Here is a 27,402-nt window from a genome sequence, read left to right on the forward strand (position 1 = left end):
GAATATCATCCGGACACATGCCTGCCCTAAATTCACAAGAACTCACCTTTGTCGAATAATATTTCTTCGACTGAATCGGGCATTCGCGTCTTTGTCAGTGGTAATGCTCATGGGCGTACCAACCGGGGGGGGGGGGGGGGGGGGGGGCAAGGGGACGGTTGCCCCCCCCCCCCCCCCAATTCTCAGAGTGGGGGGCAAGGCATGTGTTTTGTCCCCCTAAAACAGCCGCTACTGGGCAGGGATACAGAGGCCACCGCCCCCCCCCCCCCCCCCCGGCCCAGGAGGGGGGGGGGGGGGGTTCTGGTTTGCCCTCGCCACTCAAAAACAAGTTGGTACGCCACTGGCAATACTGACTGTCCCACAACTAAGCTTGCAAACAAATGTTGCTTTAATAAATATTGATACCTTGTAATAACTGAAATCCTCGGTGTAGTCTGCGGAGAGCTCGTTTTCTTCCCATTCCATTCCACCGCTTCACCCCGCGGCTGCGCGGGGTGGGGTGGTGAGATACAGCCTTTAGCTTCCCCCTCCCTCCCGTGGTGGTAGCTTTCCCTCTTGGCAAAGCACAAAGTCGCCTTTTTCTAAGAACTGCAAAGACGAACAGTGGCTTTTGTCGTGATCCAAATTTACAATGACCCCGTTGTTCAGCGCAAAACATGACAAGATAAGCGGTGAGCCCAGCCAGAGGTTTAAAAAACAAAAAAAAAAAAAATTAAGTGGAGGTGCCTGTCCTCAGGGCCATGGACCCTCTGCTGTGAGCAAGCTTAGTTGTAGAATACCATGTTTTTTTTTTTGTTTTTTGTTTTTTTGTTTGTTTCGCCTTGTGACATCGAAATTCCGTGTTTTTCGGATCAATCCGAATTCACGAAAATTTTACCGGCGAGTGTGTTTCGTATTTTGTCGGATTTATTCGAAAACTCGTAATCCTAGTTATAACGTACCGAGGGATATCTCAGCTGGCGTATGACGTCACAATTAAATTTCGACAACAGTCAATATAGAGGGAGCGCGGTAAACCTCTTCCCCCTCGCGATTCCTTCAGGTACCTCAAACGTGTTCCTCGCAATTAAAGTGCACTAAGAATTCGAGGCCCCGCACGCAGCTATACAAAAAAAAAAAACTTGCGGTAAAGTTTTTGTTATAGCATTCTCGCATTCTGTGCTCTCCGGGTTTATCAGAATGATCAGGATAACATTCATGTTCTTGTAAATGTTTTTACGTGCGTGCAATGTCCGTTGTTCGGTAACACTCTTTCGCTGCTTTGGTTCTTGGCTCAGAGTGACGGCGTTCTGGACGGCATGGAAGAGGACGCCACGAAGATCGCGCGGAGGCTGGACGCAGAGTATTGGTCCGTCTCTGCCAAGTCAGGTGCGTCCGCCTTCGGGTCTTACGGGGAAGCCGCAATTACACAACCGTGTTCCCTGGACGTCATATTTGAGTTCGCTGTTTAGAGCTCACATTCACAGGCTGCTAAGACCGGCAGCCTTGATGGTGCGGAATGCGCCTTGCAAAACAGCTGTGGAAGCTCGCCGTCAGCTCGCGCTCAGTAGTCGCGCACACAGCTATGGCCGCCTACGCGCTTTGCTTACGGTGCAACCTCACCGTGCATGGCGTTTTGTTCCTTTTTAGAGCGCAGCTCTTAGGGGCCCGTTCCCGGCTTGAGCGGCGTCGCCGTCGCCGTCGGCGTCGCCGCCGGCGTCGGCGTAACCAAGGTCACACGACCCCCAAGGTCACGCGGCCCCCAAGGTCATCCCAAGGTCACGTGACCCCCAAGGTCACGTGACCCCTCCCCAGCGGTCACGTGACCCCACGTCACGTGACCCCCCTGAGGTCACGTGACACTTCCAAGTCACGTGACCCCCTGAGGTCACGTGACCCCCGAAGTCACGTGACACCCCCAAGGTCACGTGACCACCCCCAGGGTCACGTGACCCCTCCCCGCCGAGGTCACGTGACCTACCAGATGACGTCACCGGCATCCGCATGGTCGTCACCATCACTGATGACGTCATCAGTGACGTCACTGATGACCTCACCGGCATCCGCATCGTCATCGTCATCATCACTGATGACGTCACCAGTGACGTCACTGATGACGTCAACGGCATCCGCATCGTCATTGTCATCATCACGGATGACGTCATCAGTGACGTCACTGATGACGTCACCGACATCCGCATCGTCATCGTCATCATCGCTGATGACGTCATCAGTGACGTCACTAATGACATCATCGGCATCGTCACGTGACCCCTCAAGGTCACGACCCCCCAAGGTCACTTCACCCCTCCCAGTACCCTTCCCTCCTCCTCCTCAAGAGCTGCGCTCTAATTCGGCGTTACAGGGAGTTGTAAACGGCTTTCACTTTTTGTTGGTTTATAACTTTTTTTCCATGTATCCTACAGTCACAATGTTTATTTCAAATTAAAGAACTGCTTTTCAACTATATTTTAATGTCGCGATATTACAATAATTTTGAGTGGTTAGTTTAATATTCAGCTTTTAATAGACCGCGCTCTCTAATACTGAAGACATTATTTCTCTAGTTATAACGTTCCATCGTTCACGGTAATTTGCGTGAACGGTCTATCTGATGTAATTAATTAAAAAAGTAATCAATTTACTGTACAGATAATGCATATTTTAAAATAAGAAAATTAGTTTAAAATGGTATTTCTTTATCGTCTTATAAAAACGGAATCACTTTAACTAATCAAAATTACGAGACATTAAATTACGAAGCATCCTTTGATATTAGATTTTCAAGAGATTTCATATCGATATATTACACGTGAAGAATGTTACTGGGCCTCAAACTCTGCCCATTCACTTACGGCAAGTTGCAGTTTCTTAATATAAAATACAGATGGCGACAAGTGTTCAAGTATAGCTTGATGTGCGTTTGCCGTCATGTGCCGCTAGGAACTCCACGTGAAAGACAGAAAAAGCACCATATGTTAGGGTGTCAGATGCCTGGATGCCCGCAGTGAGCTAGCTAGAGATGCGAAAACAACAAGCGCTAGGATGCGGTTGCACCACAGCTGCTTTTGCGCGCGTTCTACTGCGCGTCCGTACGCATGCCTAACGCGATCAAAATGAAATGGGCGCCATATGAAAGCGATTCAGCCAGTTGGGATTCCGCCACGTATGCAAAAACAATTGAATATTTTTTTTATCAATTGCAGAAATCATTTTCGCAATCGAACTGTGCTTGTTGGAATGGTTTCACTATATTTTGTTTCACAACCTCCGTTGTGGCTCTTACATGGCAATGATAATAAAATAAAACACTAAACATTAAAACGTCTCAGTGGCTTTGAGCCAACGCGCTGGCCTATGAATCCCTATTTGCCGAGTTTGAATACCTACCGAAGTGCCCATGATCTGACGGAAGTCAATCTTGAGATTTCAGTTGCACGTCAAAAGATCTTTAGTTAGTCAAAACAAACCCGCGATTTATTTATTTATTTATTTATTTTATTTTATTTTATTTTTTTGCTGGGGCGTGTTCCATGATTTTTGTTGAGTTGGTTTGTAAAAAACTAAGATCTGAATATTTGCTTCGCTTTACCTTAAATCAAAGTGCAGCCAACGGGGCTGATGAAGCCACTGAAGTAGCGCCAGGAGTGCGAGGTCATGCAGTTCATTCACTTTCTGTGCCCGTGGGGTCAAGCTAAGCTGGAGCCACTAAATAAGCTACGCTTCAAAGTAATGACACTTACGAATATTGGTGCTTAAATTCATGGTTGTCAGTTTTCTGAAGCTGCATCTGAAACCACAGGAAACGCTTTTCCGTCCTGTATAAATGTTTAAACAGTTCGTGACAAAGCAAAACAATATATTGCAGGAGCTTCCCAACACCGAAACTAATGCTGGGGAAGTAGCACTTTTGAATCATGACGATCGGAAGTTGCGTCTGCTTTGTACTAAGCACAAAGATGGCGGCGCCCAAACAATATCGGGGAAACGAGTGCTTATATTCTAAGCGTATCTCATTTAGTGGCTGTAGGCCACCGTGCTGTAGGCTAAGCCAAGTGCGGTGCGGGATCATTGGCCAAGTATGTCGACGCACTGCAGAGCAGAGCACGTGGAGAAATGCGCGAACGCGAGCTCCATTCAAAGCACGGAGCTCACGCTGCAGAATCCGCAAGAACTCGGGGTTCAATCGCCCATCTGCATCGTACCGGCGTGCGATCGTGTATCACTATACTGCGCGATTTAAAGACCCCGAGCTAACGGTTTTAGTGCACTGGCTATATTTATAATATACAACGGGTAACGATGTCACCGTACGAAACTCCCGCTGTCTGTTAAACTAACGTAATTTTGTAATGCGCCGTGACATTTCATTTTTGTTGTGTGTTGGCGTGTTCGCAGAGGCGAACGCTCGAATTACACCCGGTCGACTGGCGGAAGCGGAAGAAAGCTACGACTTAACGAACAGAGTCGTCCGGGGTTCGGCGAACACCGCCTAGGCCTACCAACACCGTTTCCCTACCTAGAGTCACTGAATGTTTCCGGAGTGTCGCATTCGATAGCGTCCGCTGTGACGGCTGTGGGGCGTCATGCTCTCCCCGTGGCTGTATACAAACAATATTAAAGGGGTCATGAAACGATTTTCCTACTTCTCCCTCCTTAGCATTAATCCTCAACTCAAATGCGAATTGTGAAATCACGTCGTTGTGACATTGTTCGGCACCGGTGCGATGACTCTTAGCTTCCACCGCGCTATTTACGCACAACATAGAACTTGTCATTCGCCAGTGACAATAAGTTCCGTCAGGGCACTCATTGGCCACGAACGCGAATCCAAATATTCCTCGACGGATTGATTGTTGACGAGCGCATACGCCCGAGTGACGCAGTTCTCGTGTCCAATGCGTGAGCTGGGCTCGGCTGACGTCAGGTTGGCACCGCTGAAGCGCTTTGGGAACCGCGGATGTATCGTAGTGAAAAGGCGGAGAGCTTTCGAGGGCAAGAAGGTACAAAATAGTCCGCTATATTTTCAAATGTTCGTACCGAAAAGCTGGCTTTTGACTTTCTAGCCTCTTTCTTTTGGCCAACTAAGCGATATGCGATTAGTAAAGACCCGATTTACAATCATTTATCCCAGCCCAAAATTCGTTTCGTGGCCTCTTTAATTGTGCCGGAAGACATTGTAAACTAACCTTTTATGATAACATCTCGCTCCTATCATTCTGTACTAATCTCTAATAAACGTACCTACAAGAAGAGCTTCCATTTGTTTTTGCGCAAAAAAACACAAAAAACTTTCTAAACGCTCATAATAATAACAATAAAAAAAATTGAGCCGTTATTTTGCCGTTATCGAGCCTGGGAGTTTCGGCATCTGGGAACATTCAGTGACTCTAGACCTACCTACACTTGTACCGTACGCATTACAAGTAATCAAATTACTTCTAATCGATTACTTTTTGAAGTAATTTTGTAATCAGTTGATTACTTTTATTAGGCAGTAATCACGAGAGTAATCTGATTACTTTGTCAAGTAATAAAATTACTTGTAACCGATACAATTTGTCCACGGGACCCCCCCCCCCCCCCCCCCCCCCCGGCCTCCCCCTCAGCACACGCCTTTTTTTATGAAATGACAAAAATAACATTTGCTTCTTTTTTTTTTCGAACGAAAAAAAAAAAAAAGAAAGTTTTTGCGGAGCTGTAGGAAACGAGGCCCATCACTGTCTATACAGTTTCTGTGGAATTTCCGTTTTTTTTTTTTTTTTTCGAGCTGGGACTGGGAGTGGGAAGCCCCAGGGAAGCCACAGTGCGTGACAAAGGCCATTTAGGGCGAAGTTTGAGGAAGCAGAATGTAGCTTTGTGAGTCCTTCGTTCAAACTAGCCCCCTCACGCACACCAGGGGCGGATTTAGGGGGGGGGGGGGCGGGGCGGGGGGGCGGCCGCCCCCCCCCAAGACAATTCTGAATTTTTTTTTTTTTTTTTTAGTATTTGGTTTTGGTCAAGTAGCGATTATTTGGTCAGCAAACTAGATCTGTGCTACCGACGCAGGACAGTAGATTCGGCCTTCTGTTTTTCCTTGGCAACGTCTTTGTTATTTAATAAAAAAAATGGAGAGACAGGAGTGGACAAGTTTACCAGACGCGAAATGTACCGGCGAAGGGAAAGCGGTGTTTGTTCAAAGTTCAGAACCTAAGATAGCAGCTTTGCGGCGCGGGCTCGTCCAAAGCGTCTCTCCACCCTGTACGAAGGCGGCGGCTTTGGTATCGAGGCTCCCTCCTCCCTCCGTCCCTCTGTAGAGCCATCCTGTGCCGCTGAATTGGCACCACTGGTTGAAAGGCGAAGAGAGGCGGGAAAAGTCCACTATTACCGCAAGACTCGGATAAAGGGGTGGAAAGGAGGTTGTTCGGTGTCGACGCCCAGCCATGTCTCTCGGGTAGCATGGTCATCTCGCTGGCGTCCAGCCTTTCTCACTTCATAGCAAAATATGTGATCGAAGACGACCATCTCCCGAACAATCGGACCTGAAGACGACGATTATCCCCCCACTTTGGAATCCTGCGAATGGGGATGGGAAACATCTCCAAGGTCTTCAATTGGCTGCTGGACGCTCCCTGGATTGTTTCCCCGCAGACAGCCGGCTCCGTTTAATCTCCCCTCCCGCCACCGTGGCGGATAAGAATCGGGAAAGCACGGAACACACATTGTCGCGTTCCGCCGCCTCGGCGCCAGCCGCAGGTAGAAGTCCGAAGGGTTGACACGTGACGTGAGGGAGAGGAGTCCTTGAGCGGCGCTTCCCCGGAAGCGACTGACGCCAGCCAGACTGGCAAGGCCCCGAGCGTTCGGCTAAGCCTGGGCGAAACCTTCCCCCAAAGTGGTCTTAACGACTGGGAAAATGCTTCGATGACCTTCCCACGCACTCACACACACATGGAGGTGGGACGGGTCATAACAAGGTGTTGTTGAGATGGCGATAGCGAGGTCAACAAGAAATACAAAGAGAGCGCGCATACCAAAGCTCAACTGGTTCATTTTCGCTTCCCGTCTTAGGCGACGGGCATTCCCCTCTCCTCGGCTACGTTCTCCCGAAGCGGGAGGAGCGCAGCAAGGCCACGAGGCAGGGCGAGTTCTCTCGAGCGGTCAGCAACGTAGGTCACCACATTGTACACGCGTGCGTGTGTGGGCTCTGAGTGATGCGCCGCCGGGCCTGAGCGAAGGTAACTCGGCAACGCCAGCGCTCACGTTTCACAAGTTAGGAACGGTCGGTCAGGCTACTTTGAAGGGGAGTCAGTTGGGTAGTTTAGAGCGCCGAGAACAGTGCAGCTCCAAGATCCGCGAGGGAAACCAAACGTGGACTTCTTTACCGTGTTGCACCATTCATCCCTTCTCCGTCGCGGATCGCTGTTTTTCAGTGACGATTGACATGGAAGACGTGGTGACGCGCACGTTCGAGCTTAGTGGCGGCGCTTTCGACCTGTCGTTCACACGTTCACTCCTGGGCAAAACAGTGATTCGGCCGGTAGCGAGAAAGTGCTGTTGACCTCCAGAGACAAAGTGAGCCCAAGGCGGATGAAGTAACCGGGAGTCGAGTTCTGCAGCCGCTACAATGGTGAGTTGCACTTTAGGCCGTAAAATGACGTTGCTCTTTCGACAAATCATAACGAGGCATTTTCTGCACTTCGCTCGCGTATGAGGTGGTTGGTAGCCGTGACCCATGCCGGAAAAGTAATTGACATAGGTAGTAAGGAAAAAAAAAAGCTAAATGAAACGTGTGGACTGTTCGTTTCTTTTCCACCATCCGCAGCGACATAACGAAAACGTCGCGCTGCAGACATTAATTGTTTCCTCCTCTTTCTATGCATAAAAATTAGTCATAGACTGTGTGCGGCGTTTCTTTCGGTCGATGGATAATCAAAATATTTATGCGAAATTCGCTCACTAAATCCTTTCGTGGCGTGGAAAGACACTGATGGTTTTAAGAACCCCCAGCCAACCAGCGTTTGGGACTTGGTATGTTATATTGAGCTATTTTTTCTAATAGATTTTCTTTGTATTTGTGTACGCAGCCTTTACTACTTTCACGTTCTATTTACACTTCGGCTTGAGACGCATAAGATCGCACAGCTGATATTGGTAATTAGTGCTGATTCAGTCACTCGTGGTATTTATAAATTACGTCACTTATGAATGAGTTCTATCTGTTTAGTAAAACAAGTTGTTTTTACATAGAGTGAAGATGGTCCACCAAAGTCGTCCAAGCGGAAAAGTACCACTCTGCATAACTTCTTCCAAGCTGTGCCCAAAAAGATTATCACTGAGGCAGACATTGCAAGCAACGACTCGAAGCTCACTTTGAAGTCTGATGGCGTGGATGAACAACTCAAGATTGAGGCTCTCCCGTCGCCCATGGTCAAGAATTCTGACGGAACTACCCCACTAGATCCAGCCGTCCACACAGTTCGGAATCCAGCGGCTGACTTTGGTTTGCAATATGACATTGGCAACTTCGTTGGGGCGAGGCCAGACGACCACACCGTGGTTGGCTTACTCGAACACCATTGGATGCCACCTCAAGGTTACTCCTTCCCTTTCTCCGAACACAACAAGGGACAGACAGTCGAACGGAGGTACGTCAGAAGTGACCACCTGCTGAAATATCCTTGGCTGGTTGTCTCGGATGCCAAGGCAGGTTTGTTCTGCAAATTTTGTCCTCTTTTTGCCACCGGGCACATTGGGGGTAAACACAAGACAGTTGCCCTTCAGGCTCTTGTAACGGAGCCTTTGAAAAAATTCGCGAAGCTTCTGGGGAAAGATGGAGCTTTGGAAACCCATTCCAAAGCTAGATATCACATCGAAGCAGTGGAAGCGGGCAAGGCTTTTCTGAAAGCTTGTCGCGACCCAGCAAGGGTCGTGGCAAACCAGATCGATACACAGCGAATGCGGCAGGTGTCTGAAAACCGCGCGCGGCTTGTCTCGATTGTCGACAACGTTGTGTTCTTGGCCCGGCAGAATATTGCCTTCCGTGGACATCGGGATGACGGCCCAGTGGTCACTGGGAAGAACGGCAATGACAGTTCAGAGAATGGAGGAAACTTCAAGGAGCTGCTGCGCTTCAGAGTGAAATGTGGTGACCATGCCCTCGAAAAACATCTCTCCACAGCCACAGGAAGGAAGATGTTCACAAGCAAAACAACTCAAAATGCCCTTATTGAATGTTGCGGAGACGAAGTTCTGTCCGTGATCTTGGCACGAGTTCGGCAGAGCAAATATTATGGCATTATGTTCGACGAGACAACCGACGTGGCTCACAAGTCTCAGCTATCTCTTGTTTTGAGGTATGAACATGATTTAAAGATCAGAGAAGATTTTGTGGGTTTCTTAGATCCTCGAGAACTCAAGCCTCAAGATTCAAATCAGAATCGGAATTCGTCCATGTCGGACAGCGGGTCCGACGAGGAAGAGCAAGACGAAGACGACGCACTGGAGCCAACACTGACTGGTACCAAGCTCGGAAAAATCGTGCTAAGTCTACTGAGGTCATTGTCTCTCAACCCCAAAGGCTGTGTAGGCATTGCAACAGACGGATGCTCAGTAATGACTTCCGAGCTCTGCGGTGCCATTCAGGAAATCCAAAAAGTAGCCGTGCATGCAGTTCGATGCCCCTGCTTCAACCACAGCTTGAACCTTTCTATATCCAAAACATCAACTGTGCAAAGTGTCCGAAACACCACCGGGACAATGCGGGAAGTCATTGCGTTTTTTACGGCCTCGCCCAAGCGTAACGCCGTTTTGAAACTCCAGCTTGGCAAACAGCTGACCAAGTTATGCGACACACGTTGGGTCGAACGTCACGACGCTGTTTTGCAGTTTAGAGAGAGCCTGGGAAGCATCGCAAAGGCGTTGGAAACGGTTTCGCAATGGCGAGAACCAAGCTCGGCTGCCAAGGCAAGATCACTGCTTATCTCAATCCTGGATGCCGAATTTGTAATTGCAACCGTAGCTCTCTACGATGTACTCTCAGTCACGCTTCCCCTAAGTCGGCTGCTCCAAAAGCCGGATCTGGAAATGAACAGTGCCTCGGACATCGTAAAAGACACGATCGTCGTCCTGAGCGAAAAGCGGAACCCATTAAACGTCGAGAAGACTTTCAGAGAAATTTTCGCGCATGCAGAAGAAATTGCCGAGAATATGGGAGCGCAACTAGATGTGCCTCGTCTAGTCCAACGACAAATGAGCTGCGAAAAATTGCCTCCACAGACAGCCGAGTCATACTTCCGCGCACATGTATACATTCCTCTTGTGGAATCTGTCGTGGAAGATCTTAAGCAGCGTTTTCCGGAAGAGGTGCTGGAGGTGTACAGCCTCAACACACTTTTGCCTCGCCATGTGAATGAGAAGGGAGCTGAAGCAAAGCTCAGCATCCTGGCGGCAAAATACGGCGTGCTCCTCGGAATGGGGGACGTAGCTTTGCAGACCATCATCAGAGCCGAATTTTCACTGTGGGCGGCGAAATGGAGACGCGAACAAGAGAAGGGGCCTCTTCCATCGACAGCTGTGGAGACACTTGAAGAGTCGGAGCCAGAGCTCTATCCGAACATCAGGACTCTGCTGCGCGTTCTCGCTACACTGCCCGTTAGTGTTGCGACGGCTGAGCGGTCTTTCTCCACCCTTCGTCGAATTAAAACTTGGATTCGATCGCGGTGCGGCGAAAAGAGACTCAACGGTCTTGCCCTCCTCCACGTCCACCGAGACGTGAACGTCGACCAAGAGAAGGTGGTAGACCGCTACGCGCAGGGAGCACGACGAAGGAAGGCGATGTTCGTGCTCTGAAGAACATTTAATTTGATAACTTGTGTAAATAATTATGTCTCTATTTTATCCTCCCCAAATGTAGGTTTTTTTTTTTTTCTTCATCTCATTAGATAAACATGAATCTGTTTAATAAATAAGTTTAATGTTGCTCCATGCAATTTGTCTAGGCACTGCGCTGAAGACCATTTGAGCTGGCATTTTTGTTTTTTTATTGGTTTCACGGATCCACAAGACCATAAAGAATCGAACAGAGTTTAATTACTCCAACAAAATGCTCACTTTTCTCAAGAACTCTGCATTTTCGAGAGTGAGTCAATAAAATAACAATGCAATTAAGAAGGTATTTTGATCACGTTCGTCCAGGATTTAGAAAGTCTCCATATTATTCGGCCGTCTTACATTTGTCTTGCTAACAAATCCTTTCCTCTCCAGTCTTTGTGGTGTTTTTTTTTTTTTTTTTTTTTTTTGTCTAAATTGATGTATCTTGTTTGATCGAGTCCCTGCACAAACTCTTTCACACCGGGTGCCTCAATTGCCCGTGTTGCTTAAATGGTTTAGACAAAGAATTTAGAACCATGCATACGTATGTCTTTCTCTATCTCTATTTTTGTTTTTTACCACTTATAGTGCTAACCTTTGAACCACTGAAGCAACAGGTGCGGGTTTATATAAAAGAACAAGAAACTAATACAAATTTGGTGGGAATTTTTAGGCTGTAACAAACGCTAAAACACGATTAATAGTTGCTTTTTGTAGGTGCCTCAAAAATCGCTAGCCCGCGAGCAAAAAAAAAAAAAAAATCCTCACCGCCCCCCCCAAACCTTAGCCATAAATCCGCCCCTGACGCACACACACACAAAAATAAAAAAAAAAAATAAAAAAATACTGCTTAGGGTACCTTCTCGCAGCCCGTAGGAGAACCAGAACCGAAAAATGCCTAAAGCGGATGCAAAATATAACAAAGGCAGTTGAAATATTTTCCCATTTCCCCTACGTGGCCTTTGTGACAAGCAATGTTTCGAGTTGAGAAGTGGTCGGGGCGATCTCTTTCGCTAATGAATACTGCACATGATCCGTTTCAAATCCTGGAGCTGCTGCACTTTTGTAGAACATGCGAGCTCATCCACATGTGAATAATAAAATGAGCGACGCAAAAAAAGCCCCCCCCCCCCCCCCCCCCCACACACACACACACTGGCGAACGCCCAAATCGTTAACTTCTTCAAACGAATTCTATGCTTGTGTCTGCATTGTGAAAGGTGCAACGATCACGACGAGGGAGCCAGTTTTTCTTCTTCAATACTTGTGCTAATGTGAAATATAGGTTGGAAGTAATTCTTTGTTATGAGCGCTAAAGATGTGTCTTCACACAATAAAGTAATCGGAAAAGTGACGATTACTTCTTTAAGTAATGTCCAATTACTTTTGCCGTAGAGTAATCAAGTAATCTAATCGAATACCTTTTAGCCAAGAGTAATAGTAATTGTAATCGATTACTTTTTTTAGTAACGTGTACAAGACTACATCCGCCTAGACTTCGTGTGAACCTCTTGCCTTAGCCCCTTCATCGCGATGGTGCATTGCCGAGTTTTGCGTGAAATGCGCTACGTTGGCAGAATACGTGCCGAACTCGTCGTCGCCACCGGACCAACCAAGTCATGCATGGTCGCTTGCATGCTTGCATCGCGGTCATCGGGATCTCTGCGGTCTCGCTAGGTAGTCGCTTGCCTCGTTGCCCGTTGGTTCTGCCCACGAAGTTGATCGAGTTGTGTGAAAATTCCTTGTCCAGTACGTCTGTATTCCTGGCGTACCGTCCATGCCGTCGGTTAAAGCCGGAAAGGCATGACAGTTGGTAAAGCAAATCCCTTCAACCACCTCTAGTTCGTACATCCGCCGCCAGGCGGCGTCTTTATGTGAAAAAGGTCCATTAAGGAACGATCGACGGCACAGCCTGATAGTTAAAACCAATAATACGGGTGGCGCTCGAGTTGGCGATGTTGTTTACCATCCTCGAAAACACGCATACAAGCACACTCCAAATGTTGCTCGTTCATCTACTTTCCCGCGGTGCTCTTGGAGAAACAACTGCCATCTATAAAAAAAATGTGGCACAAAAAAAAAAATATATATATATTTGAGCGATGTTTGTACAGTCTCCGGCGATATGAAAGACCCATTGGGAGCGCGTGGCCGAGGCGGTGGCTGGCGGGGGCGCTGCGAGCGCTCCGGGCAATTCCATTCTGCTTCGAGGGGAGGACGCTCACTCAAGCTCAGCACAAACTGATAGGAGCGCGCTTTAGCTGAGCCCCGAGTGAGCGTCCTCCCCTTGAAGCAGAATGGAACTGCCCGGAGCGCTCGCAGCGCCCCCGCCAACCACCACCTCGGTCACGCGCTCCCAGTGGGTCTTTCATATTGCCGGAGACTGTACATCACCATGACGTTTCGCATGTTACCTTCATGCTCGTGTGTCACATTTCAGGTTTCATTTGTAAGCAGATACGGGTTTCCGTCTTCGCAATTCTCCCATACTTGTGTTCACATTAAGAACCGTAGTCAGAAAGTTCTGCATCTCGCGGCGTATTGTTAATTTTTTTTTCTTTATGCGGAGAATAAAGATATTTGTGAATGTATTTCAGATTAGCTATAAAGCCATCTTCTCAAGGCGTTTCGAAACGTCAAAAGCATCGTTTCATTCTCCGACAAGCAAATCGAACTACTTAGCGTGACATATGAACAACGTGCAAGACTTGTTCTTTTTTTTTTTTTTTTTTTTGAGGGGACAACGAGTATAGAGCACACTGGTTCGTTCCCCAAATGCTTTGCGCTAAAGTAGATGATGGTGCATTTATAGTGTCCTTGCCTGCTTCCGCGTGCATGCATTGTGCCTTTGGCGATGTAGTTTCGAGGCTTACGCACTCCCTCTCGTGGTCCAACTTTCACCGGGAACAAACATATGATTTTGGACAGTGATTCATTTCGTCCCACGAAAGTGAAGAGATCGAATACGTGGGGCTTTGTGTGTGTGCAGGTGAAAACGTTCGGCAGCTGTTCTTCCGAGTGTCCGCGTTGAGCTTCGTCAAGTGCCTCACCAGGGAACTTCAAGAGAAGGTCACCGAAGGGCCGGTCAGCGGGGAGTTCGTGCGTGAGTAGAGCCGCCTCAGCAGGGCCTTAAACCCCTTCGTGGTTTACACAGAGGCAAAGAAATCGATGCAACAAGGTTCGCGCTTCTCTATGATTCCAGGAAGTGTGAGGGCATTTCCTCGCTATACTTCGAGACATAGCTTCGCCTGGTATCGTCAGTTGAAAGTAGCCGTGCGTTTCTTGAAGTTTACAAATACAGTGGCCTTCATTGGGTATCAGTTGAGAAAAGTCATTTTTTAGTATACTTTATTTACATTCGCTGGAGAGGTATGGTATGCCGGAAGTTGGTTTGAAGAATTTAACGATTCATTGACGTTGACATTTGCGCGCACAAATCGGACAGCCGTGATCTGGGCTGCATACCGTTTTCAGACTCCGAATAGTTTGAATTCCCCTATTTGTGGCTACATGGGACCATAGTATATCGATAAATGCATCATCGTGTCTATAGTTTTTTTTTTCAGCGCCGATGATATAAGGAGGCGTTGATTACGAGTTTCTGCGAACAATTACGTGCATCATGTGAAACATAATTTACAATATTTTTTTTTTCCAAACACGATCTGGGCTAGAGTCTGCGTAAACTAGCTTAAACTAGGTACTCTTACGTAACCTATACCTATTTTATTCTGAGCTTACCGTCATTTGTCTCCTTTCTCCATCTGCTTTCAGGACTGCGCAAACGCAAGCACGGCAAGAAACTTAAGGCCCCCAAGTGTTCCGGCAAGCAATCGTGTTCCAAGTGACTGCTCAAGTCGCTGCAACATCGTTCGAACACATCTCGTGGCAGTGGACAATACTTGCGGGATATGAGTGTAGGCGCGAGCTGCACCTTTGTTTCACGCTAAGATGGACCGTAGCGAAGTCTACCGGCCAACCACGAGCTGCGAATGCTCTGTTGTCCTATTGTTAGTCGGCCTCAATAGACCGATTCCACCAAGCGTTTGGCGCATGCGTGACGCCGCCATAGCTTTGGTACACAGGGGGCAGGCCATAGGTACCATAGGAGACAGCAAGTTCGTTTCACGTGCTTAAGGACTAAAGTTCCCTCTATGCAGTATGGCAGCGGTAACGTAGCCAGGCTGGCAAATGAGATCGGTCTATTGACTAATCGACTGCCGAGAAAACGGCATGTGACTTCGATCTTCAGTCGCCAAGCAGGTATTGGCAAACGAGACTCGGCTCTTCAAGTTTGTATTCGCGGTGAGAAGCTACGCTTCTGTTTTCCTCACTGTGGGTAGTGCACGTCCTACCCACGCAGTTACGTTTTAATTTTCCTAGCGCATAAAAGCTTGGCGTTGGACATGCTTGCACCACCAGAGGAAGTTGATGTATCCTCACTCTGGGTTGTCAAAACAATTCCACCAGGCGGCGATATTCAACCTTCCCGCCGCGAATACAGCGCTTGACGTCGTCGTACCATGCTGTTAGTCAATCGTAATTGTTCTTGCCGAGATAAACAATTTGAGTGGTTCAAAATGTGTGCTGCAAAGCGTGTGTGCCCAGTTGCAAGGCCACCACCGTGGCAGTTGATGTCACTTCAGAGCAGTCTATGTGCATGCGTTCGTCGCTTCGTTGCGTTCCATCTTAGTGTGAAATGGTCATCGGTGCGATTGGGCTTCCATGGAGGCGTGAGTCTGCTGGCAGAACACGCCATCGAGATGGCATTGGCGCGAGTCTGCGAACGAGGCCACCAGGATCTACGTCGGACTGCGGCCTGGAACGCTGCCTAGAACACGTCTCCGACTGGTGCACTCATCCAATACAACTTAAAAGACAAGGCGTGCGCATTACGTCATCGCGTGGATACTCGACCCGCCGTAAGCGGCAAAGGTGCGGAAACTCGACAAGAATACGCCGTGGATTCACTAGTGATGACGCTAGAGGAGGAAAAGGCCTTGTCTTCTAGTCTTAGCGTACCCGAAACGCCAACAAAATGCGTCACACAATCGGACGAGTAGTGCTACAGGTTGTCGCGATCCTGGCGGTTGGTTGCAGAAACGCCGGCGCTGCTGGAATTTCCGTGGTCTGGCCGGCTGCAGACTGAGCTGCGGCAGGCCGGCAGGCGTCTGTCGTATACACCTCCGGTGTTGTGCCACCGCCAGGGTCACGACAAACCCTGCAGTATTGAACAGTTGTGGCGTCCCCTGGCGGGAGTCGTGGGATACTATGGAGTCACTGAGTGTTCCCAGAGTACCGAAACTGCCAAGCTTCGTTTCAGAACCGAGTGGCGGCGCATGCAGTCGCGATCCCCAATATGGCGCCGCCCTGTGCTCTCGAAGCGAAGCGCGTACAGTAGCTTCGTTCGATTTGCCGGCACCGGTGCAGCAAAGTGTAGGGCAGTGTACTTCCGGTATGTGCATTGAGGTACGACCGGAAGTACACCGCCCAACACTTTTCTGCACCAATGCAGAAGGTGTAGCTAAATCGAACTAACCCAGTGTACCGTTCGTTCTCCTGTGAACTCTTCAGTCCGCGTTCCCAGCCTCTGGCGACACTGGTTTGTCTACGAGGAAACAGCTTGAACACTGAACACTTACACACATTCAGGACAGGACATGCACAGAGAGATGCACCTTCTAGCTCAACTCGAACCGCTTAGACATTGGTTTGTTTTAGAGCTCAGCTCTTAGGCGCCCGTTTGCGGGTTGAGCGGCGTCGGCGTAACCGCGCGGGTTGCATGATGGGACGTTTCCCCGCTAAAGTTAGCGGGGACATTTCCCCGCTATATTTAGCGGAGAAATTGACGTTACGCGGTCTCAACACTAATTCAGTTTCCCAGCTAATTTAGCAGGGAAAATGACGTCACGACTTCCTCTCACGTCACCCATGATAATATTCAGCGGCAGGAGGAGAGGAGAAGGAAAGGAGGGAGGAGGGGAGGGTTTGGAGGAAGAGGACGGGCATACCCTCCCTTTCGTACCCTCCCCTCTCCCTCCTCAGGAAGTGCGCTCTAGTTCCGCATTACAGAGAACTGTAAACGTCATTAATTTTTTTAACAGATTTTTTTTTTTTTCGTTTTGCGCGGTGCGTGACTTGTTCCTCGGTGTCTCGTCGTCTGTCTCTCTCTCTCTCTCTCCTCGAAACAGATCGAAGCTGAGTGTTAGGCTTAGCGGTCGAGGCGTAGAGATAAAAAAGCAGTGCAAGCGCAACCGGAGCGGGCGAACAAGCCGCTAATCTTCTTTGGCTAACCATTTTAGTGGCTACTTGAAATACTAAACAAAACAAAAACCAAAGAAGCTCCACGCATGTTCCGTTCGGTCCTAACTCATCGATTCCCAGAGCTCCCACCCGTCCGTACCCGCACTCGCGGGGTAGCGTGAAAAAGGTTTATGTGTTTTTTTATGTTTTAGGAACGATCCACAAAATGGCCGACTGATAACTTCCGCCAAGGGTTAAACCAGACAATCGGAACTGAATTCTGCGTAATTGAGTTCCGGTAAGCGGACTGAATGGAATTCGGTACTTTGGGAATATTCAGTGACTCTAGGGGGTATAAAACGAAAACGCAGTAGGCACACAGGAGACGCGTTCCAGGCACCATACAGTGCAGGGTCGGAGGAAACAGACGACATATTTCTGCTGTATCGCAGGTCGCTGCTTCACCGGGAACAAAGTTTTCAATTAGCATTTTCGTTTTTTTCCCTTCTAGAGAACACTACGTAGCGTGGTGCTTGCTTTTGTCTAGTCATATAGACGCTTTACACACGCGCCAGATTGAGCCGCCATAGCCGCCCTTCTCTTGTCTTACCGAGATGCCGAGCCACTGAAGCGGGCGTTGACGGGTCTTCACAAGGGCCTATGCTGGGTACAAGAACACAGTAGCATCTAAAATGGCAACAACCTGTCCTGCTGTGGTAATGATGAAGTGAAGCGAACGGAATAAGAGGGAACAAAAACTGAAGGGCAGTTATGGCGGCGCACATGCACAGCTGCTGTAAAGCGTCTATATTTTTGTGCGGAGATGAACACCCTCTGCATAGTTGTGGCATGTATTCCAAAGATGTATGCGCTACAATGCAGTTGTAGTACGTTGTGTTGTAGGTAAAATAAGCGCGAAGTAAGGATATATTGCAATACGACGACACCGGAAAAGGAACGCAATAAAAGAACTGGTGCTTTCCGAGCGTGTTGATGTGTGTTGGAAGGAGGGTAACATGGAAGGAGAAAACAAGAGCATTCCCTATTCAAAAGCAGAGCTATTTCCTATAAATATTTCCAGTCCAGTGGCTTAGGAACAGCGGGTTGGGAACAGGTGGTACAGGGGGAAGGTGATTCATCCCCCCCCAAGACAGTTTAAAACATAGAGACAGTACAGGGTGTATCAGCATAGCCTCCTCTACACTCACAAACCCTGGCAGTTCGACGACGGAGCCACGGAGCGCCCGGCCGCAGATTTAGAACGCGGGGATCTGGTGACCCAGAGCATTTCTTGGGGAACCTGGTTGTCAACGCACAGCTTTTGCCGCGGCGAGGACCCGATACATGGTTTTCGAACCCGGCGAGAAAAGAAGCGGTATCGAGAGTAACGCGAGAAGCACGAGCGGACATTCGATCGCTCGGGACAAGTGTGTTTCGGCGTCTCGCCGCAGCGGGGCGCCCGACACCTGGCTCTCCCTGGGCTCTCCTAGGCTATGATTAAGATGCAATTAATGCAAAGGTGCTAGCGAGCTGGACGAGAATGGCAATAATAATCCCTGCAGTAGGGGAACAAAGGGGACAAAGGAAAAACACAAATCTCCAAACACAGATAGAGGCAACTGTTGCGCGACCGAAATAAATCCGCCTGGTCCGGGTATGTAACCTGAGACCTCTCCATTTCCAGGTCCCGGACAGGCGGTTTTTTCGGTCGCGCACCAGTCACCTATACCTGTGTTTGGAGATTTGTGTTTGTCCTCTGTCCCCGTTGTTCCCCTTCTCCAGGGAATATTATTGCCATTTTCATAGACTCTCCTCTCAACCGTTGTCTGCCGCTCTACCTTTTCAATTTCGGCGGCCGCGTCTCGTGGCGATCTGCCAGGCCTTGGCAGTATTAGCGACGTGAGCGATCGAAAGCGTCGCTGTGGTCGGCACTCCACGATTGGCCGAATGCTGATTATGACGTCAGCAAAGGATGTCTCATCGACGGAAATAAGAGGAATGTAAGAACTTCAATTTTGACGGTGTTGGTAGTGTTCCTTTGGGAGTGCTATGATTTCAGGCTTCCAGCATGCCCATTACAAACACCATCGAACTTGTTGTTCACAAGGTAATGACGTCACGAAAGGTAACCATACGAGGGCGCCACCGAAACATCTCGCCGCTAATAGAGGAGGATATGGTATCAGCCTTCGCTACGCGTCGCCGAGCGTGCGCGTGCGTGGCCGAACGGTTACCGCGTGCTTGGATTTCGCGCGGCGGCTTCAGGTTCGATTCCTGGGAGCGGCTGCTTCTTTTATGCATTCTTTCAATTTAGCGTTATCATGAGTTCGAGAACCTGGTCGTCTGATCGAGGTACGAATGTTCTTCGCCGAATGTTCCAGAAACTCACGCGGGTACAGAAGGTTCTTTGCGTGGCCGTCCGAGGCCACTCGCCCCAGCGCTCGATCCTGCTGTTTCGCCGACATCGACGCCTGCAACGCCAAGCTTCTTTTATTTTGTTTTGGGCACAAGTTCGCCCCATTAAACGTTTAGTTTCTCCAGTTGTTAGCCGCCTTATCATTTGAAATTCGTGACAATATCAAATTTAGTTCCCATCATGTGCATTGACGTTTCTCCCAACGCACATTGTATTTCTCATGTTACGAATAAATGTTGCATAGTATATATAGCATAAGTTTTGTCGACTAAATTTTGTATTCAGCAAATTGGGCATACAGTTGTTGAACTCTGACTCAGCGCGAACACCTGAGCACGGAAAGGACTATATCCGAATGACCGGCGAAGACTATACATTTCCATGCATTATAGACAAAGCAGCAATTGCTCATGTCAGTCGGAGTTTGTCCGATCATAACCCTACACTTTATACTAAATCGCCGTCACTCCTAAACATAAATCCCTCGTTTTTTTTGTTTTTTTTTTTTGCGAAATCAAGTGAAAAGTGGTGCCGTCAGCCTCACTCTGAAAACGATGGGAAAGGCTCCCAATTGATGTTTTCGAGATGGCGGTCGGCACTTTCATTGCAGTCGACGCGAGAAAGAAACTGGACGACGAAAATAGGGTGAGAGGCTGCCGTCAGATGAAGAAACGGAACCTCTTGCGGTAGTGGGACAGCCCCGCGACCCGCTGAAGCTCGGAGACCGTCGCTCCGGTGACCACGAGCGCCGCAGCCGCGTAGCTTATTGCTGCCACCGGCTCGTCGAGGAAGGCCTTGTTAAAGGCGAACGCGATGATCACGTCGAACGAGTTCTTGTACATGTTGGCTAGGCCACCGTCATCGGCCTCGCGGCCCTTGGACACGAAGTAGACATAAGCGAAGCCCATGTGACTCGTCAGCGACATGGTGCCCATGTCGGCCTCGGTGAACAGCTTCTCAGGCCGCTCCATCAGGTACGCGGCGAGCAGAGTCGACAGGAGCAGCAGGGCGAAGCTGGTGTGCAGCAGGAGCACGCTGAGCGGCATGCCCGCCGTGGCCGGGCTGAGCAGCTGCTGAGTAGAGTGCAAGGCCGTGGACACGACCGCCCATCGGAGTCCCTCCGGGCGGCCTTCGGACATGTCGCTGAAGGCGAGCAGGCCGAGGGCCGTGGCCGTCAGCAGCAGGGACACGGCCAGCATGCAGGACCGCGGTGTACGGCGCTGGGCGAGCTCCGGCAGCCGGGTCAGCACCAGGCTGGTGCTCGTCACCACGGCCGAGTCGACGAGGGACAGGTGCCACAGGGACGCGAACCTGGGCGCACGCAACCGGCCAGTCGTTAGAAACCTCCTGGGTGCCTCATGGGTCGAAGTCTTTCTGGTGGTCAATGAGCGGCGCGCGCATACGTCACCGCCTGCTTTCGATCCCGGTGCTTTCATTTCAATCACTTATACTGCACTGTGAACTTTTAGCCATGGGCCTGTGGCATGTGCGAACTGTGCTAATACCCTCGAAAGGATGCTTGCTGGGTTGGCTTCGTGCGGTCAGGCGATACACAGCAGGTGCCTCCGGAACGCTGCTACGCATGCTCGGTGCGAGAAGAATTGCTCTTCTAAAATAGGATCTCACCTTCGCCTCTGAGAACTTCCTGCTTATACGCACATCTGGCCCGCGATGCACTGGAAACACCTATCATTGCCACCTGCCTATGTGAAGAGCGAGCGGTGTTCCGGCCTAAATTGTCACGGCGTCTCAAGAACTGAAAGAACTCCTAGCTGTTGCCAATGAGACTGCATTGTCACTGCAGCAAGATGCCAATCGTCTTTCTTACTGGAAAAACCCAGTGATATTGGAAGTTTCGAGGGCGCGTGGTGCAGATGATACGCTAGCTGGCGTGTTCCGCCACCGTGTAGTAAACTTAAAAAGGCACGTCAGCTTTAGGAATGAGGGAACTGACACAAAGTATACAAGAACAAGGAAGGCTCCTCTGACACCTGTGTTATGTCCGTCCTTTTAGTCAGATTACCTATCCATCATAAGCCACCGATACACCTTTCCGCTTATCACCCTGATGAGAAATGCTGAGAGATGCCTGTGCGTCGTGTGATGTTTTGTCGGAGACGCCTGCTTCGCATGCAGCAGGAATGGTCTATATATAGCTTTAGATGGTTCATCCCTGAATCGGCTCACCTTGAGGCGAAGGCGCACGCGGTCATGAGGCTACGCAGGAGCAGCGAAGCCTTGCTGACATTGGTACCAGGCGGCCTGCGCATTCCCGTCATGCAGGTGAGCACGCCCACGAAGACGCCCACAGACGCGTAGAAGAGCAGCTTGACCGGGTGCTTGAAGCCGCCCTGGCGTCGACTCAGCACCGCCAGGAAGGTCCACATGGTACTACCTCCCAGAACCATCAAGGTCGCCTGCAGCCGCCCAGATCGTTATACCGCACTTTCATTGTCACACAGAGTTTTCGTAGATTGTTTCCACCACCCCGTAACGCTTACCGCACCCCGCTACGACATCACAAACTGTGCAGACAAGGCTAGCCGTGCGCATGTGCAGTATCGGCGTCCTTGTTCCGAAGAGCGTAGTGAAGGGAAGGAAACGGTCTACGAAAACTCCCTAAAGACCCCTACGCACAGTTGCACTTGAAAGCGTTTGAGTGCGTTGCGGCAGCGAGAAACAAGGACATCCCTGCCTCTTATATGTCGCGTGCCAAGCTACTTTTTGAATTGTATTCCACGCTTTATACAAGGCACACATGTGCCGGTCACTCGCTTTCGTTTCTCGACGCAACGCAGTCAAACACATCTCAAACGCTCTCAAACGCAACTGTGCGTTGGAGACTTACGGTGAACTAAAACTTTTGCATTGGTTGCGTCGTTGGTCAGATATCACTACCATGATATCAGACCAAAGACGAAGATGAAGTCAACGAACGCAACGTCAGCTTCTAACTCTTGGCCACAAGCTCCGCTCAAAACATGATAATCAGTCTTTTTTCTTCTATGCAATGTCATTGCATCATCATTAGGCGCGGCGCTGCAGGCCTTTATGATACTGGTGACTTCCCTTTCTGCGGTGCCACGGCTCACTGGAGCTTAACTGAATATTGCTAACAATATTACATCAAGGATGCAGCCTGCAAAATCTATCGATAGCGCCTCCGTGAAACGCTCGAGCTGCCCATAAATCTGCGGATCACGCCTGCTCGCTGTAGCGTTACCTCGAAGCAGGCTCTTCCGTGAAGTGTCTCCCAGACGATGGACCTTCTGATGGAGTGGACCAGATACCCCTGGTTCCGCGAAAGCGAGGACCGAATCGCGGCCGTCCATTCTCCGATCGACGAACTTGAAGGTCGCATGTCTGGCTTCTTCCTCTTCACCAGTTGTACATACTTCATGAGTTGTGGTTGTCCCTTGAGGAGTTTGATGGGTGCCAGCAATCGACGGAAGTCGTCGTTTTGAGTGGCTGTCGCGACAAACATTCCAATGCGCGAAATCCGTGCCTCGCGCGACCCTCGGAGGACTTTGGAGGTGCAAAAAAGCGAATGGCAAGAAGCCCTGTGGCTCAGTAGCCAGATACAAGTTAAGAACGCGCCACAACCTGGTATGCCCTCATTACAGCCAGCCAGCGCTCCTCCTCAGTGTGCAAGTAGTCTGCTACCTGTACATCACACTAGGAGGCTGTTGTCGCCTTTACGCCTGTGAGGATCGATGCACACTGCTCCCCTGTACGAAGGACAAGATCGTCGGGACACAGAAAACACAAACCTTTACTCGAACGTGGCCCACACGCCGAGTGCTTACCGCTCGCACGCCCTGAACCACGCCGATATTTTTATTTTCAACAAGCTCAGACGTCCCAAAACTCGCCATGGTTCCTGCCTTTCCTAATTGATCCGCGGAGTTATCCGATGCCCTGCTACTCGTTTGTGCCTATTTGACGCATCAAGACGAAGGACACATGACCGCCCCACCGAAGGGTGAAAAAATTCACTTATAAAGCAAATTGTTGAGCGTATGTTTTCACAGCCGGAAGTTAACCTGCTTCAGTGGGCGTCTGCTGTCTCAGCTGTAGATGGGCAATTTAGCCACGACCGCATGCCGGTACGATGCTCACCCAGATCGAAACGGGCAGGGGTGGGGATTGAACCCAGGATCCCTGGGTTCTGCAGCACGAGCTTCCGCTCCACGTGCTCCGAGCTTGTGTGCGCTACTTCGTCTCACCCTAGCATGGACTAACCGCGAAGGCTGTGCTAGCGCGAGCGGCCAGCCTTGACTGCCTTGACTTTAGCACTTGCTGCACGAGCGCTCGTGCAGCCGCCGCGGCTTCATTCAAAGCGACTAGCGTGAGCGCGTGGTATACTTCGTCCCCTTTTCTTCTTTCTATTACCTTTGGCGCGCCCCAAGTGAGCGTGCCTGGTGACGGAAGACAAAGAATTAAGCCGCCCTCATGCGCGGCCCGGACCGCTCGTGCGTTCCTGTCTGGTGCCTGTCGCGAGCTTGTCGAGCCTTCAGCCAGTCCAACCAGCCACCACCAACTCGTTCTTAGCCCTACTACTTAACGTGTACCTTTAATGTAAATATATTTTCTTAATTCCTTTACAAGACTTGGCCCTCATGCCTTACATCACCTCGCGCTTTTAGCGCGCGAGCTAACAATAGTTTATACTAAGGTGAGAACACGGTGGGTGAGAGCCCACTCGTCCACCAATCCCCCCCCCCCCCCCTTTAAAAAAAAAAAAATTCTCTTAGAGACTTAGACTATTTCAATATTTCTGTACTGTTCTGGAGCATCCAGGTGAGACTAAGACGGTTTCACTTTTTGTGAAACGTGGTGGCGCCAGTGTGCAAATAGCCCCCAAGCACTCCCGGTTCTGAGCTAGACGGCGGGTTTCGCAGTATCTGCGAAATCAAATACACACGCTATCTTCCGAGAATGGCCACTTATTGCACTGTCAGACTTATTTCACTCTGGTGATTGATGAGTAAAAAATTTGAAAGTATACGTGAGCCGGAAGTGTGCCGGGGCTACCAAATAGGTGCTGACACTGACTTTGTTGCCAAACAAAAAAAGGGTGAATACTCGGGGCAATGTTACTAGATTAGCTCAGGTCGTCTTCGCTCGCATCTTCTCTACAAGCACCCATAAAAGTGCCGGTCGCCCGATTCTTTGTATGTATGTAAATTAAAACATCACTCGCGGCTACTGCAACCACATCCTATGCAGCAAGATCGCATAGCTGGATTTCGCAAGCCACTCATCGGATGTCACCCATAATCGGCCAGTGCCGGTAGACGTTCGCTGAAACATGTCGTTCGCGGCCATAGCAACATCTTTAGAATTTGACTGGCCGTCGTGTGGTGGACGCCACGTTGGAGTGCGAATAATGAGAGGGTAATATGAAAGCCGAACTTGCGTAATTTACAGTTGAGATGTCGTCATTTACCTTCTGACCTCATCAATGAAGGCCTGCATACAAAAAGTGCTGCCTCTGCTCGCTGACACAAGCTTGGAGTCTAAGACAAGCTTAATAAAGACTTTAATTGAAAACACCACTATAGGATATAATAGGTTACATGACTACTAGCAAAAGAGTTCTATGCAATTGCCAGCATAAAATAATACCTCAGCCAGATATAAAGCACCTCTTTAATTAATTACCTGAGTATTCTATATTATATTTTAAATACCTGAGTACTTATCGTTTCAGTAGTCACAAGACACCCTACATCAAACACTTTCAGGGCGGTTAGAATTAAAACCAAATTGGTGCGACGGCATGCTCATATGCACTACGAAATCAACGTCACTGAGAAGGCTGTTTATTAGACCTAAGTGGATACATATTGCACGATAGAATCGTTTGTCATAGGAAAAGAATAAAAATGGACAAGCACAGAGCTCTTCCGAGTACAAAGCTGGGTGTGGTGAGAGCAAAAGCAGCACCGGCACAACCAGCATCACAGGGATCAGGAACGCCTGCGGGTGCAAGACCCAGCAACCTCGAGTGTCCTATTACGCACAGTAGTCTCCAAAGTTGGTCACCATGATATCGTGCATCATCGCCTCCCAAAGCCTCTCAAAGTTCTTTCTTTCCTCTTCTGATGGGAACACCAACGCTTCAGAAAAGTCGAGGTCGTCCAGATGAAGGTGAGACTCTGAGGGCGGTGGGCACTCCATTGCAGGCAGACTACCCGCGACGGCAGATACGGTGACGTTGGCGGCGGAGGGGCATGCCACGAGATCAAAGACGACTGGAACGGGCATCGGAGCAGCGGAGTTCCTCGCGTTCAAACCAGACTTTTGAATGGCCTCCAGGTGTTTTTCCATGTGCGAAAGGTAGTACACCTCTCTCACGTAGGTTTTCGGACAATAGGTGCATCGGAATATCTTGGGCGTACGGAGCCCGGATGGCGCAGCTGTCTTGCGTTGAACCGCCGGGCTCTCCTGCCTGACCTGCTTCACAGGGACGTCGTAGGCGGACAGCGTATGAGCCTCTGTGTGTGCACGCAATTGATGTTCGCTGGAGCAAATATAGCCGCAGAGGGTGCAGGGAAACCTCTTCTGCTGGGCAGTGGAGGCCCACGTTGATGCCGGAGGTTGCGTCTTAGGAACAGCCAGGAAGTTCTGAGGCTCGACACCACGCGCGGCTCTCTCGCTTGGGTTTTCGCCATTTTGGTGCGCCATAGCGCTCAACGGAAGCTGGCCTTGAAGAGCATTGAAGAGGATCGACTGGGGTCTCGTCGCAGCGTTGTGCCACACAATGTTACTCGCTGCTTTGTACTGCAGCCGATTAAGGGTGTAGTTTGGTACCTCGTTGAGATCTTCTTGCATCTGGTTCACGTAGAGCTGCTCGTTGCCAGGCTCGACCCAAAACGCGGCACTCTGGTTTCGGCTTTGGACGCTTTGTGGCGCCGTAGCACTCACCGGAGGACGGCCTTGAAGCGCATTGAAGAAGATCGACTGGGATCCCGTCGCAGGCTTGTTCCACACAATGTTACTCGCTGCTTCGTACTGCGGCTGTTCAGGGATGTAGGTTGGTACCTCGATGAGACCTCGTTGCATGTGGTTCACGTAGAACTTCTCGCTACACGTCGGCGCCATTGGCAGGGGATTGCGGTGAAAGTGAGGTTCGCTTGCCTGTTCACTGAAGAACTCCATCCGCTCCTGTGGGTAGGCGCAGCCGTGGAATCCGCTTGGAAGTCAATTCGGATCTGCTCTGCTCAATGTCCGGGCGTCGAAAGGCAGATGAGGTTTTTTGGCGTGAAAAACTCCAGAAAAACGATCTAGGAAGAGGTGATTATTCCACACCTTCAAGGGCTCGAATGACGAACGGTTTCACCAGCCAGAGCTCAGAGTAATAGGGAAAGGGAACAGTCACTCCCCCTTTCCTTTCTTCCCATCCGAAGGACTTACTGCGACCCCCTGACGTTGATTTTGATGGGCTAAGCTAAGGGTCCACTATCTAGGGTATTGAGGTCATTCTGACCTCTCAAAGGGAGAGTCGAGTTCAAACCGAACAATGGCCGGGCCACAAAAATGGACCCTAAAAACTGAATTCCTAGAACGAACAAAAAATAAAATGGGGGGAGAAACTAAGCTATCTATACCTTAGAATAAACAGTGATAATGCAGAAAAGAGGTGTCAGTTTTTGTTGACTACCGCTGTTTTTTGCTCGCATTCATGCATGATACTTATATTTCTTAATAATTTAATTTCTCCTGAACCACTCCATTTTTTTTGAACGAATGATTAGGCGTTTATATCAAAATATCGTTTTTATTTTCTTGGTCCTGGTCGTGAAAAAAAAATTAGCCCACGCAACAAATGGCGAGGACGCATGATCTTCCTTGCGGAGGACACCGAAAGGCGCATACTGGACGTGGGTGCTTCACTTGTGTCCTTATTCGCC

The 27,402-nt window shown here is 49.5% G+C and overlaps 1 protein-coding gene across 1 annotated transcript in view; it reads left to right on the forward strand.

Annotated features, from left to right (window-relative positions):
* LOC8030498 (ras-related protein Rab-34) overlaps nucleotides 1-17,618 on the forward strand; it is a 42,967-nt gene extending 25,349 nt beyond the window's left edge. Inside the window, exons 7-9 of the mRNA XM_042290099.1 lie at nucleotides 1,278-1,368; nucleotides 13,817-13,930; nucleotides 14,602-17,618. Of these exons, the coding sequence (XP_042146033.1) occupies nucleotides 1,278-1,368; nucleotides 13,817-13,930; nucleotides 14,602-14,675 (279 nt within the window). The 3' untranslated portion in view covers nucleotides 14,676-17,618. The remainder of the gene's footprint in view (nucleotides 1-1,277; nucleotides 1,369-13,816; nucleotides 13,931-14,601) is intronic.
* Nucleotides 17,619-27,402: the final 9,784 nt, after the last annotated feature.

The sequence above is a fragment of the Ixodes scapularis genome, unplaced genomic scaffold (assembly GCF_016920785.2).
Source record: "Ixodes scapularis isolate PalLabHiFi unplaced genomic scaffold, ASM1692078v2 PGA_scaffold1__304_contigs__length_218370807, whole genome shotgun sequence".
In the NCBI taxonomy this organism is placed as follows: Eukaryota; Metazoa; Arthropoda; class Arachnida; order Ixodida; family Ixodidae; genus Ixodes; species Ixodes scapularis.